Source organism: Rousettus aegyptiacus, unplaced genomic scaffold (genome assembly GCF_014176215.1).
Source record: "Rousettus aegyptiacus isolate mRouAeg1 unplaced genomic scaffold, mRouAeg1.p scaffold_m13_p_12, whole genome shotgun sequence".
NCBI lineage: Eukaryota > Metazoa > Chordata > Mammalia > Chiroptera > Pteropodidae > Rousettus > Rousettus aegyptiacus.
Window position 1 is genome coordinate 130,522 of NW_023416287.1, and position 13,557 is coordinate 144,078.

Consider the following 13,557-nt stretch of genomic DNA (forward strand, 5'->3'; position numbering starts at 1 on the left):
CAGAGAGTGAGGCCCGGCAGGTCGGGACGATGCCCGTCCCCGCCCCCACTCCCGCCCTGCTGCAGAGCCCTGGCTGGGAACTGGAAGGCGGCCGAGGCCCCAGGCGGGAAGTCTGCGCCCTGACCAGGGCACACGTCCCACAGCGCCAGCACCCGGCTCCCCGCGGCTCCCACGCACGCCCCGCCCCGGCGCAGCCGGCGCGTGTGCGCCTGCCCTGTGACCACCCCCCCCCCCGCCCCCGGGCTCAGCGAGCTGGCTCCCTCCAGGCCTCCCCTCCCGCTGAAAGCTCCGTCCACCTGCCACCGCCGCCCCCCTCCCTTCCTGGCGCCCTGGGCCAAGCACGCCACCGTGGGACAGGACGGCCCCAGCTGCCAGCCCAGGGCTCTGTGGAGGGTCCCGCAGGAAAGGGACAGGGACATGTGTGACTCACAGGACACATGGTCAAAGAGGCCGGGACAAGCGGCTTCCTGGGCTCAGGTCGTCACTGCCTTGCCTGTGCCGCTTGGTCCTCAGACAGAAGCCCCGCCGGGCCTCTGGGCGCAGAGCCCACCTGGGGGTCCCAGCTTCAGCCCCCTCTCCTGACGGCTGCCACATGGTAAGCAAGAGCACCTCTCCCGTGAGCCCCGAACAGAGGCGACACCCCAAGCCCACCAGGTCCCGGCCCCACACCAGGGCCTCCTGGGGGGCCAGGACCCCAGGTGAGCAAAGCCCAAAGCAGCAGCTGAGCCCATAGCTTCCCCAAGCGGAAGCAGGCATCGGCCCCGCCCCACCTTGCCGCCTTCCCCACAAACTTGCAAGCAAGGTTCACACGTCCCTTTTGCATATGTGATAAAGCCAGGGCTCAGAGAAGCCGAGAGACCTCACCATGGCCAGCGGCTGGTGTGGCTGGTGCGGGCAGCAGCCAGGCCAGTGTCGGGCAGGCGGGGCTGAGGCTCGGACCACGCGAGGTCGGGCCGGGGGCGGGGCTGAGCCCGGGAGAGCTGGGCGTCAGTGGGCGCTTCCGAGGTCCCCTGAGCAGCTCTCCAGCCCTCGCCCCTGCCGATGCTCACAGCGGGCTCACCCTGGACGCAGTCTGTGCGGTCGGGGCCCCCAGGAGCCGGCCCCCCTCCGCGAGCGCGCGCTGACCCCTGGGCGCCCTGTCGCTGGGCGCGTCCCCTTGACTTCCCCATCATTCAAAACTTGTCTAAAACCACACCGTGGCCCGTCTGCCTGAAACCAAGCACTTTGGCCCAAGGTGGCCCACCCCACGCCCTCAGAAGCCCCTCTCCTCTGACAGGGTCACCTGCACCAACCTGGGTGACGCTGGGCCACAGAGGCCAGGAGGCTGCCTGCCACCTCTCAAGGCCCCAGAAAGGCTGCTCTGTTCACCGGTCCTCAAAAATCCCCTTGCTCTGCTGGGCCGGCTGGGGGACGCGGGTCTGCTAAGACTGAGGCGAAGAAAAGCCAGGACCCACGAGGGAGGGGCACCCCACACACCGGGTCCGCGGGGACCCTCCCACACTGGACCAGCCGGAGTGGTTGGTTGTTTAGGGAGAAATTGTGTCGAAGAAAAGGTGACAGCCCCCGACACGCCATGCACCAGCTGTGCCCCCTACCACGCGGGAGCCTCCGGGGTTCCCTCCACCCAGGGCAGAACGCGGCCAGGCGAGGCGCACCGAGCAGGAGGGAGGGCCGCACATGCTAACGGCAGAGGAGGGACCCAGCACCCCGCTCGCAGGCGTCAGAGACACCGGGGCAACGGGCCCTGCTCCCGGCTCCGAGAGACAGGCCGCGGGCGGCACCACGTGCACGGGGGGGGGGGGGGGGACGTTACAGGCATGGGCGAGTCACAAGCCCTCCAGCCTCAGCGAGGAAGCACGGGTCACAGCGCAGCAGGTCCCAGGCATGGCCCCCAGGGCCGGGCTCCCCGGGGCCGGACCACAGAGTCAGCGCCTCCTGCACGTCGCAGGGGCCCAAGGTCGCCTGGCCGGGGCACGGCACAGCACAGCCCACAGGCGGAAAGTCCTCTCAGCGGGGCAGGAAGCACGTCTGCAAAGTCGCCACCCGCAGCTTCCACCTGCAGCCAGGGCACGGCGCTTCTCCGGCGCGCACGGTGGCGAAACACCCCGCCACCCGTGTCCCCACAGCCCAGACGCTCCTCGGGGCTCACCCTCGCCTCGGCCCGAAGGCGAAACTGTCCTCTGGCTTGGCACTGCTCAAGACGAGTCCTGGTGCCGGGTGCTCGGGTCTCCCCCACCGACACTGCAGACTTGTCGAGGAAGCAGGGGGCCCGGCGCAGGGGACGGGGAGCGCAGCCCACCCTCGCCACCCTCCCGAGGCCGCCAGGACTCGGACGGGGCCCAGGGTGCTGCCAGCGGCTCGGCGGCTACCGCCAATGTCAAGAACAGCAAAGAGGGGAGGGAGGGCCGGGGAGGGCGCCGGGAGCCCGCAGCGGGGACCCCGGCCCGGAGCAGCCAGACGAGGCGGCAGCGTTGACAACGACCGAGCGGCCTGCACACGCCAGGGCGGCCCCGCCTGCGGCAGAGCGGTTCCCTTGCTTCCGGAGGGCGACGGCCGGCTGCGGAGCTTCCGAAGGGGTGCAGGCGGGGGCGTGGCGCAGCAGCCGCGCACGGCTCAGGCAGGTCCCCAGGCGGCTCCGGGCTCGGGGCGAGTCGCTCGGCCCAGGCGCCCGGCGGGCTCTTCAGGCAGCGCCCGGCTCAGCCAGGGCCACCCCCACCCCCAGGAGACACAGCAGGGTGCCATGCAGACGGCTCGGGGCCGCGGGCCCCAGCATGCAGCGCGAAGCAGGGGAGAGGCTGGCAGAGCCCCACGAGGCGCGGCCTTGCAGGCGTGGGCCCTGGCCAGGCACACTCGTCCCACAGAGCAGGAGGTCAGGCTCCGCGTGACCAGGGCCACAGGCAGTCCTAATGCTCTGACTTGTCCCATGCCACCAGGCGTCTGGGGCCACGGGGAAGCCCTCGGCAGCTGGAGACGCCCCGGGTTCGGGCCGCTGTCAGCCTAGAGCGCGGTGACCTGGGTGAGCTCCGTGTTAGGCGTCGACGGGCTCTGCGGGCTGACGGGCCCCATGGGCAGGTCCACGCCTAGTCATGCGGGCCGCGGCACGGCCTGCCCGGCCGTGCGCGCCCGCGCCGCGTCCCCGGCCAGGCTGCGCACGCGCTCGCGCTCGGACGCGGGCGCCGCGCGGCGCGGGGCGGGCGCGCAGCAGAGCCTGCGGAAGCAGGCCTTGAAGTTCTCGTCCAGGAAGGCGTACAGCACCGGGTTGAGGCAGCTGTTGACGTAGCCGAGCGCCGTGCAGAAGCGCAGGGCCGCCACGGCCGTCTCGCTGCCCGGCTGGACGCCCAGCCCCTGGGCCAGCACGAAGACCTGGACGGGCGTCCAGCAGCCCACGAACACGGCCACCACCACCAGCACCAGCCGTGTGATGCGCCGCAGGTTCCGGTCCTTCTCGCGCGAGCCCGAGAGCAGGCGGACGCCGCGCAGCCGGCGGATCATGAGGCTGTAGCAGGCGCAGATGATGAGCACGGGGATGACGAAGGAGAAGAGGAAGATGCACACGGCAAACAGGGGGCCCCAGTAGTCCTGCGGGGCGGGGACCTCCACCAGGCACTCGATCTCTGGGGGCGAGAGGCGGGGTCAGGGCGGGGCGCGCCGCGCAGGGAGGGGCCGGAGGAGGGCGGAGCAGTCAGGGCAGCTCCAGGGCGGGCGAGGGGCGGGGGAGAGGGCGGGGCCGCTGCGGCGCCCAACTGACCTTCGTCCTCGACCTGGGCGGAGCCCATGATGGCCACAGGAACGCCCACCACGGAGGCCATGGCCCAGATGGCCACGTTGACAGCCTGGGCCTTGCTGGACGTCCGGACATCAAGGGCGCGGATGGGGTGGCAGATGGCGACGTAGCGGTCCACGCTCATGGCGGTCAGCGTGAAGGTGCTGGTGAACATGTTGTAATAGTCGATGGCGATGACCGTCTTGCACAGGGCATTGCCGAACGGCCAGAAGCCCAGGAGGACGTCGGTGCCCTGGAAGGGCAGGGTCAGCAGCACCAAGGTGTCTGCCAGGGCCAAGTTAAAGATGTAAATGTTGGTGGCCGTCTTCATCTTGGTGTGTCTGCAGGGAGGTTAGGGAGAAGAAAGGCTTCACTCCGCCACCCTGGCTGGACCGCGCCGCAAAGGCGAGGGTTCAAAACGCAGACCCCAGGCCTGCCCGTCGGCAGGGAGCCTGCAGGCCAACGTCTTAACAAGCTCGTCAGGTGCCCCTGGCACACACAGGGGGTTGCAAAGACGGGCCTGGTTTCGGAAAGCTGGGTGTGAGGGAGGCAGGGGAGCCCAGGGGAGGGTAAGAGAAAGGACCTGTCCTCCTTCCTTTTGAGTCTCCCCCGAGACTCTGCATGGACTGCAAGGGCCAGAGGCCTCCAAGGGCCTCAGGGTCTGTGACAGCACGTCCAAGGCCTCCCAGGCCACAGGCTGCCCAGCGACCCAGACAGGAATGGTGACCGTGACAGGAGCAGCGCTAACGGGGTCCGACTGGGTCCGGGCACCCGGGGCAGGGCTGGGGGATTGCGGGCGGCCGTGGGGGTGGCGGAGTTGGTGGTGACAGTGGCTGTGCTGGTTGTGGCAGTGATAATCGTGGTAATGGTGGTGGCGGCGGCAACTCCAGAGACGACAATGTTCCGAGTCGGTTAAGACGCCACGAGGGTGCCTGAGGTTTAGTTCTGCCTCTTAAAGAGGGGTTAAGAACAAGCACAGAGGCCTTAACTGTCCCCAAACGACAGCGGCCGTGGCCGCGATGACGGCAGACGCCGGCCCCACGCCCTTCACACGGGTTTCATCTCATTTACGATCCCAAAAATGCTGTTTTGATCCCCACTCTGTGCAGGAGGACACTCTGGCTCAGAGGATCCAAGTGGCCTTCTCCAGGCCAGAGAGCTGGTAAAAAGCAGAGGCGATCGAGAAAAGTAGAAGATCAGCCACAGATATGAGGAAAAAAGTGCCAAGACGCATGTGGACCAGGGCCGTCATCCGGACACACAGAGACGCGCCATATCCAGCAATAAGGAAACAACAAGCGGGCAAAGACCCGAGCACAGCGCACCAAAGACGGTCACGCGGACGGCGGACGCGCAGACGCGAGGGCGCCGCGCATCCGGCATCCCCAGGGGAAGGCGGCTTACAGCGGGAGAGGCCGGCGCCCTCCCGTCGGAACGGCCAGACCCGGGGCACGGACGCCAGCACCCGCGGGAGGACGCGGGGCCACAGGCGCTCGCGCCACTGCCGGGGGACGCGCGCGGCCCACGGAGGGGGGGGGGGAGGGGTGGCCGCGCGGGGGGGGGGGAGGGGTGGCCGCGCGGGGGGCGGGGGCAGGGGGCCGGGCGGAGCCTACAGAACCGGCCACGGCCCTGCCCTGCCGTGGGAGCTGACGGCCGCGCCCCTCGGCATCGGCCTGAGGCGGCGGCCACCCTCGTCCACACGCAGCCCTGCCCGCGCCGTCTGCAGCAGCTCGCTCAGGGGCGCCAACACCTGGAAGCCCCGAGACGCCTTCGGCCCGTGGATAAATACTCTGTGCTCGTCCAGACGGCGGGATGTTGCCCAGCGCTAAGAAGAAAGGAGCCGTCGCGTCACCCAGAGACACGGAGGGACCGTAAGCGCGCGTCACTGGGGGAGAGAAGCCGATCTGAAAAGGCCACACACGGTGTGGTCCCAGCTACATTCAGGAAAAGATGAAACTGTGGCGCTGATAGGGTGGGTGGAACCCGGGGCTGGGAAGGCAGGGACAAGCAGGGGGGCGCGGGGGGCCTTTCGGGGCAGGGGGGCGTCGCCGTGTGACCGGACGATGACGAGCACGCGTCGCCACATGTTCGTACAAACCCACAGACTACGAGAGCGAGAGGGCCCTCAACGCGACCTGCAGACTGGGCGGTGGTGCCCACGGCGACAGCGAAGGGCCAGTCAGCTCGCCAGGTGTGCGCTGCACCGCGCGGGGGGGCGGGCGGGGGCGCTGGCAGCGGGGAGACCGGGCGCCGGGGGCCGGCGGGGGCACGCGGACAGCTCTGCACCTTCCTCTCAACTTCCCTGTGAACCTAACCCTGCTCTAAAACGTTACGCCTTTTAGAGAGAAACAGGCTTGGAACCAGGCTCAGCACGGGGGAAGAGGCGGCTGCTCCTCCAAGTGCCTCGTCTGAGCATGCACGCCACACGCACCAACACACCAACGCACGGTACACGTGTGTGCTCACGCTCATGTGTGCACATGCACATGTGTGTGCACACATGCGTGTGGGCACGCACACACATGCTCCTGTGTGCGCCCCCGCCCTGGCTCCCCGCTGCCCCCCAGGGTCCCACACTCTCCTCCACACTACCCCCCCCCCCGCTCCCCCATGCTCTTCCTGATGCTGCCTCCGCACTCACCCCTGCCCGTTGTCCTCGCGTCCTCCCTACACGCTCCCTCACACTGTCCCTCTGATGTCCCCCCAACCCAGACGCCTGGCCACCCCTCCGGGCCCCTCACCTTCTCACCCTAAGCACCAGAAGAGGCTGAGCCAGCCCAGATGCCGGCAGTAACAGGGGCCCTAGAGCCCGGGCCCTGGGGTGGGCTGACGAGAGCGGTCTCTCAGGGTGACGGCTGGATTTGTGAGGTTCCCACAGCAGCTGGGCTGGGGGCCTGGACAGTGGCTCGGACCAGAGCGCGTCTGTGTCAGGACTGAGGGACAGAGCGGGGCCCCTTCCCCGCCTGGACTGGGGCAGAGCGGGGCTGATCCCCTCCCCGCCTCTTCCCCTAGTCAAGTGCCTCAGGACCGACCCTGCTCCACGACAGGGTGGCCAGGAAAGTCCCACCTGCCGGGCCCCCCCGAACGCCCCCCACCTCAGCCTTCCCTCTGTGGCAATGTGGGCCTCGCCAATCGGGGACCGAGGAGGGGCCCAGCTTACCTGAGGATGACATACATGACGAGGCAGTTCCCCAGCAGCCCCCCAATGCACACGGCCAGGTAGAGCCCTACGATGGTGACCTTGAGCCCGAGGGACAGGAAGTCGCCGTGGCTGGCATTGATCAGCAGGTGGGGGGGCGGCAAGCTGTGATTGGGGCTCACGAGGGACAGGTTGTCCTGCAGGTGGCTGCTGTAGAGAACCTCCCAGAGAGGGCCGGGGAAGAGGGGCTCCATGCTGCCGCCCTCGGTACCTGGGAGGGCACAGGGACGTGTGACCCAGCCAAGGCCCCGGCACGGTGCGCAGGGCCCGGCGTGCACATGGAGCCCCGCGGGCAGCCCCGGTCACAGGCGCCCGGAGCGCACGTGCCCACATGGGGCCCGCACACGCCCACGCAGGACGCGCAGCTGGCGGCAGCGAGCAGGACCCGCGTGCACCCCCGGGACTCGGACACGCAGCTGCCCGCGTGCTCACGGGCACAGGGACACATGTGCACACGCGTGCACACACACACACACGCACACACGCACGCGCGCGCAGATGCCCAAACCTGCCTTCACGCACACCCGGGCACAGAAGGGGCTGAGACGCGCCCAGAAACGCCTGGGGCGCCTGGAGCACAGCCCCCCCGCCGAGGGCCGCAGCCCGCCACCCCCACGCCCAGCACAGAGCCGCCTGGGTCTCACCTGGGCAGCCTCCACGGGAGCTGGGACTGCGGGGCCCGCGGCCAGGCCGGCTGGCAGGGCAGGGCCGGGAGCCCTCCCGCCTCAGCACCGGGTCTGCGCAGGGCTGTGGCGGCCGCGCAGTGGCAGCTGCTCCCTCTCGGTAGACGCCAGACCAGACGCAGCAGCCGCGCTCAGGGCGGGGGAGGGGGAGGAGGCTGCCGCTCCAGAGGGGGAGGGGCTGTGCACGCTGGAGCAGGGGCCACTGGCGAGAGGGTCGCCAGGCCCCACGCTGACGGGGACAGACGCGAGGACCAGGGCACACGTTTAGAGATAAATGGCAGAGGAAAGGTCAGACCCACAGAGCCCAGACAGAGACAGGCTCAGACACAAAGATGCACACAGGAGCTCAGACCTGGGGACAGACACACACACGAGGACTCGTGGGGACTCGGGGACAGACCCGTGAGATAAGGGGCGACTCGCGCAAAGACGAAGGACAGAGGCGCGGGGAGATGCGAGCAAGGCACTCGAACCGGGACACGGTCACGGGCCACGTCCCACCAGCAGAGGCAGGCCCCGGGCACACTCGGAGCGGCCCCGCTGGCCTTCCGGGCCCAGGACGGCGCCCCTCAGCTGGGCTCCCGGGGCGGCTGAGCCTCTGCGGGCCGGCTGGCGGGCGGACCCGCGGCCGCGCCCCTGCCTGGCCAGCGCTGAGCGGGTCAGAGCCCTGCGTCCCTGCTGGGCGTCCTGTGTGTGCACCCCCTGGACTCGGACACGCAGCTGCCCGCGTGCTCACGGGCGCAGGGACATGTGTGCACACGCGTGCACACACGCACACACACACGCACTGTGCTCCAGGCCGTTTGCAGCCCCGCGCCCCTCCGTCCCCACCACGCATGGCCGCCGCCATCAGCGTCACCTCTGTGCAGACGAGCGCACTCAGCATCAGAGGTGCGAAGCACCCCAAAGTGGCAGAGACGGGGTTCAAACCCAGGCTAACGCGTCGCCGAGACACACCGAGGGCGTCCTGGCCCCAGCACGGGGCCACGCGCCGTGAGGGTGACCCCTGGGCCGAGCCGTCAGCCCCACCTCCTCGGGGGGTTATTCTTCCTGCACGGGCTCTGCCCACACAGCCCAGACCCTTCCCTGAGCATCCGTCTCCAAGGATGGGGACCTGGTTGCTAGGTGACTGGCAGTGGCGTCGCTAGGATACCTGGCAAATCAGAAGACGGCGGAGCAGGCAGATGCCCCAGGACTCAACATCTCGACCTGTCCCCCAGGACTTATCTCTGCGTCTTCACCGCAGCTGACTCGGTGACATGGGGCATGTCCAGAGACACTCGGCACAGCAGCGTCACACGCGCAGATGCCCGAACGGGCACGTGGGAACACACACGGACACAGGTACACGTGCTCAAAATCACGCAGGCCCCCGCGGTGACCGACGCACAGACGTGCGGGCCACACACGTACCTACTCACGCCAAGGGGCCTGGGGCACACGTCATGCTGCCGACCTCACGAGCGCGGCGGGGACGGGGACCCGGAGGCCTCAGTGTCCTGCAGCCACGCCTGGCGGGGTCCGCCAAGGCCGGCTGAGCTGCGTCTCCTGAGCGCCTTCTGTGGCTGCCTGGTCCGGCCTCAGACAGGACGCCACGGGCCGTGCGGCTGCCTGGGGGCTGGAGGTGAGTTCCGGACAGAGCCAGCACGGAGGGCCGCTAGAGGCGGACACCTGGCTCCTCCCAGGAACGGTCACCTGGCTGGTGGGTGGCCAGGCCAGGATGCTGACTACACTCCCTGGGGGTGGCAGTGGCCCAGCCCTGGACCCTGGAGGGCTCCCACGGAAGGGCCTGATGGCACAGAGGAAATGGCCCAGGCCTCTTTGGACCCCTGAGCATCAAGAGGAAGGGAGCAAGACAAAACGTCCTGGGCACACAGGGGCAGCAGGGGACGCGTCCCGCGAGAGCAGCCGCATCTACGCAGGACGACCGCAGACACGCAGGCCACAAAGCGACACCCGTGGGGACACGGGGGGCAGCCCGAGATGCGCGGCTCACATGCGCGGCAGTACGGAGCGCGCCCTGGGCTGCGCGCAGGGGTCGTGGGCACTGGGCGGCACCGATGTCCCAGAGTGCCCTTCGCTCCTGCACACCTCTCTCTTGCACCCTGTGACTTAGGGCCCATAAACGCCAGGTGGCAGACGGGCCAGGCACCCCATCTGCTCCCCTTACACCCCAACACCTGTGCTAACCCAGGGATGGCACAGGGATCAAAGCAGAGTCACTGGGAGCCTCACGAAAAGTAGCTGACCCTCAGGGTTCAGCCACCAGGCCACACAGCCGTTTATGCTGTTAAAAAAGTGAGAGGACTTTAATAATTCTGAGCTTCATAGTAACAAATTACTTTATCCTTGTGATTTTAACTTCATAATATTTGTGTACAGCAACAAGAGAGCTGAGCTGCAGATTTTCAATATAATGCTGTGCTGCAGTTTTATCGTCACGCTTCAGCGCCCGTCAACACACTTTTAAATCTCAGGCTTCCAGGACGACACCCACCGTGGTCTTTCACAGAGGCTGGGCCCACATGCAGGGAGCATCTCACCTCCCAGCGGGAATGCGGGAGTGAGGAGAAGCAGGAAGAAGCCGTGCTCAGGAAGGGGACCTGTGTGGGCACCAGCCCTCCTGGAATTAGGGCAAAGAGGGTGTCAAAGGAGGCCATGCCCCATGCGGCCCCACTCCAACCCCAGGAGCCAGCGGGCCACTCACTTCTTGTGCACCCCCCATCCTAGACCCCAGGAAGTGAAGATCCCACAGCCCTGTCTCAGAGAACTCACTCGTATGGGAGCACAGAGTCAGGCCCAGGGCTGGCCCCAGCCTGGGCCATGTGCATCCAGGAGGTAGGCCTGAAGGAGGCGGCCTGCGGGGTTAGCCTTCCTAAATCCTCACTGCTTCTTCTGGAGCCAGAGGCCTTTGTCTTCAACAAGCCCCCAGGTCGGTGCTGAATCCCAAGGCTCAGTCCACACTCCAAAGGCATGTGCAGCACAGGAGAGGGGAGCGTCCAGGGGACAGCTGTGCAAAGGCCTGGGGGCTGGGACAGAGCTCAGGCTATAGGAGGCCAGAGCGAGCTCCCCAAACCAACGGCAACAGTCAACAGCCTCTTGCAGAGAGGCCAGGACCGCCACTGAGGCCCCAACCCCCAAAGCAGGACAGTCCCCCACTCAGAGGTCCAGGTCCTACACTCCCAAAAAGGCACCATCCATGTGCCCCTGCGCCCACGCTGGCTCTCAGGACACATCCATGAATGGAGTGGGGAGCTGGCTACCCCTTTGGGAGCCGCCCCTCCATTCACCAGCCGTGGCCCAGAGCAAACTGTGGGACGAGCATGCCAACTGACGAATTCTAGAATACACTGACTGCAGGAACAAATTACAGGACGAATAAACTGAGAAGTGAATTAGATACAGAATATCGTGAAACTAACAAACACAAATGGACTACAGAAATCCAGGCCCCAGACTTTAAGAGTTCAGCAAACCCAGGTCAGGCCCTGCGCGGCACCTGGGACCCTAACCTCGCCCTGGCAGAGGTGAGAGGTTCTGAGTTTTGTCCCCACTTCCCGTCCTGTGAACACCAGCGGCTAGTGGAGGCGTCCTTGGGCCTGCGGAGGGAAACGGGGGTGAGCTGTGCCCCCACCCCTGGAACTAGCCGCCGAAGGCCGCCCCACAGACCCCAGGAGAGTGCATTTGGGCTCCCCAGAAAGAAAAGCTGGCGGTGACCACCACCACGGTCTTTGGTCTTCGACTAGCTGGGGCAGCTACGGGCATCTCGCCCCCTGGGACCCAACACCCTCCCCTTTCCCTGCCCCCCCCCCTTAGCCCTCACAGGGTTGGGGGAGGGGCGGGACTCCCGGTTGCTAGGGCAACGAGGTCAACAAGCCCCAGCAATAGGAGCTTTGTTGGAGGCTCAGAACCAAGAAGGCAGAAAGTATGGAGAGTGGGGACCAGGTGGGGGTTGGGGGGCGGGACCTGACCCAAGGTCTGGAGTCTGGGGTGCTTGGGGCTGAACCCTGGAAAAGAAGGAGCCCTGCAGGGCTGAACCGGGCCCCTGGGGTGTGCCCCCCATCACCTCCTCGCTGGGCTCTGCTTCCCCTTCCTCCACCTAGACCTGGGAGCAGGCTCCGGGGATGAGGTCTCCCTGCAGCAAGCCAGCTGTCCGTTTGGCTCCGAGCCTCCCCGGTGTCTCCAGCGGGGTGGGGGTTTGATGGCTGACTGGTGACCACAGACAGGGCACTCCAGGCCTCACCAAAGGCTGCCCCACCTGGTCTCCATTCTGGGTAGGGCCTAAAGTCAACTCGAGGGTCTTGGCCAGTGGACAGAGAAGCAGCCCGTGGACAGGAAGGCAAGGCTCTGAAACTCTGAGAGGACCAGAAAGTTCTAGCTGACTGCAGGACTGAGTAGGGAGGCTGAGCTGACCGGAAAGCGTGCTAGGCTTGAGAGAAGGCACAGAGGCTGCAGGTACGGGACCTCAGGTGGGCTGAAGGGAGTCTGGGAGGGGGGGGGGCGAGCCAGGCCAGAGGGACAGGCAGGTGCTCCATGGACACCGTTCGGGCCCCCAGGACAGGACGCCTGGTCCCTCGGCAGAGCCCAGTATGCAACCAGCCGCGGCCAAGGAGGTTGGGAACAAGGAGCCGCGAGAGCGAGCCCGGAAGGGCACGCAGGGCGCGGGGTCCCATGAGGAGCGTGCCAAGGGGCCGCCCACGGGGGAGCCCCCCAAGCCGGGCTGGACCCTAACGCAGGACGGGCTGGAGGCCATGCACCCTGCGCAGTGCCACCGCCACCTGCTCTTTGGCGACTTGCTCGAGGACGTGGGCGCGGTCACTTCCATCTTCCCGCGCGAGTCGGTGGAGCTGGGCTACCGTATGCCCGACCTGTGGGCGTGGACACGGTCAGAGTCGCCCGCGGCGCGCCAGGACCGGCTCCTCGGCGTCCTCAAGGCGGCCGAGGCCCGCGGCCGAGTCCGCGCGCTGCGGCTGCGCTACGCGCACATGCGGGTGAGGCCGGGCGGAGGGCGGCGCGGGCAAGCGGGGAGCGGGACGGCGCCGGGCCCCCCGAGGAGGGGGGCGAAGGTCGTGCCGCGGGGCGGGGGCGGCCCGGCAGGACGGCGGCGCCAGGGTCGGAAACAGCGGCCGCGCCCGCGCCCGGCCCGCAGGCGGAGGAGATCTCGCTCCTCATCCTGCGCCAGAAGTCCGCGCGCGCCGCCATGCGCCTGGAGCTGTTTCTGCCGCCGCAGCTGAAGCCCACGCGGATCCCCGACCCCCTGAACCGTCAAGAGGTGCCCGCGAGCCCGGGAAGGGGCGGCGAGGGCCCCCTCACCGCCTCCCTACAGCCCTGGTCCCAGCTCCTCTCCCCCGCAGCGGAGGCGCGTAGAGACCATCCTGGAGGAGAAAGTCGATGGCAGCATCTTCCCACGTTGACCATGGCCCCACGTTGCGCCACAGCCCACATAAAGCTTTCATGCTCCGAGAGCCTGCTGGTTCTTATGCTCCCCCTCCAGGTCCCCGGGGAGGGAGGGGAGAGGACGGTGCTGCCTCTCGGGAACAGAGTGGGGCTCCCCCAACCAAGTAGGAAGGTGCTAGTGGGTGGGCGTGGTTAACAGCACCATCCTCACCCCTCACCCTCCAAACCCCCGGCTGTCCCATTAGGCAGCCTAGTGCTCTGTGAGTCCATGGAGGCCGGCCAGGGGCCAGGAGGAAGAGCCTGGTTCAGCACAGTCACCCCAGACAGTATGGAAAGCCTCAGGGAGAAAATGGGGCCGAAGGGGACCCCAGATCGCAGGTTATCCGATCAGAGAGTCAGAGAGCTGGGTGACACTCTGGGCAGGGAAAGTGACTACACAAGCCAAAGGTGGCCTGTGGAGTTGGCAGTGCTGGGAGGCCCTCCAGAGCTTGGGGACGCAGAGCCCCTCACAGAGC

General features: G+C 67.5%; 2 protein-coding genes across 2 annotated transcripts; one reads left to right on the plus strand and one right to left on the minus strand.

Annotated features, from left to right (window-relative positions):
* Nucleotides 1-3,063: 3,063 nt before the first annotated feature.
* Nucleotides 3,064-7,701, minus strand: OPRL1 (opioid related nociceptin receptor 1). Its single transcript, XM_016146781.2, has 4 exons — nucleotides 7,607-7,701; nucleotides 6,924-7,173; nucleotides 3,749-4,104; nucleotides 3,064-3,614 (listed from the first exon to the last, which is right to left on the minus strand). Exons 2-4 carry the CDS (start codon nucleotides 7,154-7,156, stop codon nucleotides 3,085-3,087), a joined length of 1,119 nt encoding a protein of 372 aa, XP_016002267.2. The 5' UTR covers nucleotides 7,157-7,173; nucleotides 7,607-7,701; the 3' UTR covers nucleotides 3,064-3,084.
* A 4,533-nt stretch (nucleotides 7,702-12,234) lies between these two features.
* LKAAEAR1 (LKAAEAR motif containing 1) lies at nucleotides 12,235-13,059 on the plus strand. Its single transcript, XM_016146841.2, has 3 exons — nucleotides 12,235-12,636; nucleotides 12,795-12,917; nucleotides 13,000-13,059. Exons 1-3 carry the CDS (start codon nucleotides 12,235-12,237, stop codon nucleotides 13,057-13,059), a joined length of 585 nt encoding a protein of 194 aa, XP_016002327.1.
* The last annotated feature ends 498 nt before the right edge of the window (nucleotides 13,060-13,557 follow it).

Bases quoted from the DNA above. Each gene is read 5' to 3' on its own strand.
- OPRL1 (XM_016146781.2), bottom strand. From the start codon at position 7,156: ATGGAGCCCCTCTTCCCCGGCCCTCTCTGGGAGGTTCTCTACAGCAGC. The intron at 4,105-6,923 runs GTAAGCTGGGCC...ACCTCCCTGCAG, and splicing joins GTCATGTATGTCATCCTCAG to ACACACCAAGATGAAGACGG. The intron at 3,615-3,748 runs GTCAGTTGGGCG...TCTCGCCCCCAG, and splicing joins CGCCCAGGTCGAGGACGAAG to AGATCGAGTGCCTGGTGGAG.
- LKAAEAR1 (XM_016146841.2), top strand. From the start codon at position 12,235: ATGCAACCAGCCGCGGCCAAGGAGGTTGGGAACAAGGAGCCGCGAGAG. The intron at 12,637-12,794 runs GTGAGGCCGGGC...CCCGGCCCGCAG, and splicing joins TGCGCTACGCGCACATGCGG to GCGGAGGAGATCTCGCTCCT. The intron at 12,918-12,999 runs GTGCCCGCGAGC...TCTCCCCCGCAG, and splicing joins ACCCCCTGAACCGTCAAGAG to CGGAGGCGCGTAGAGACCAT.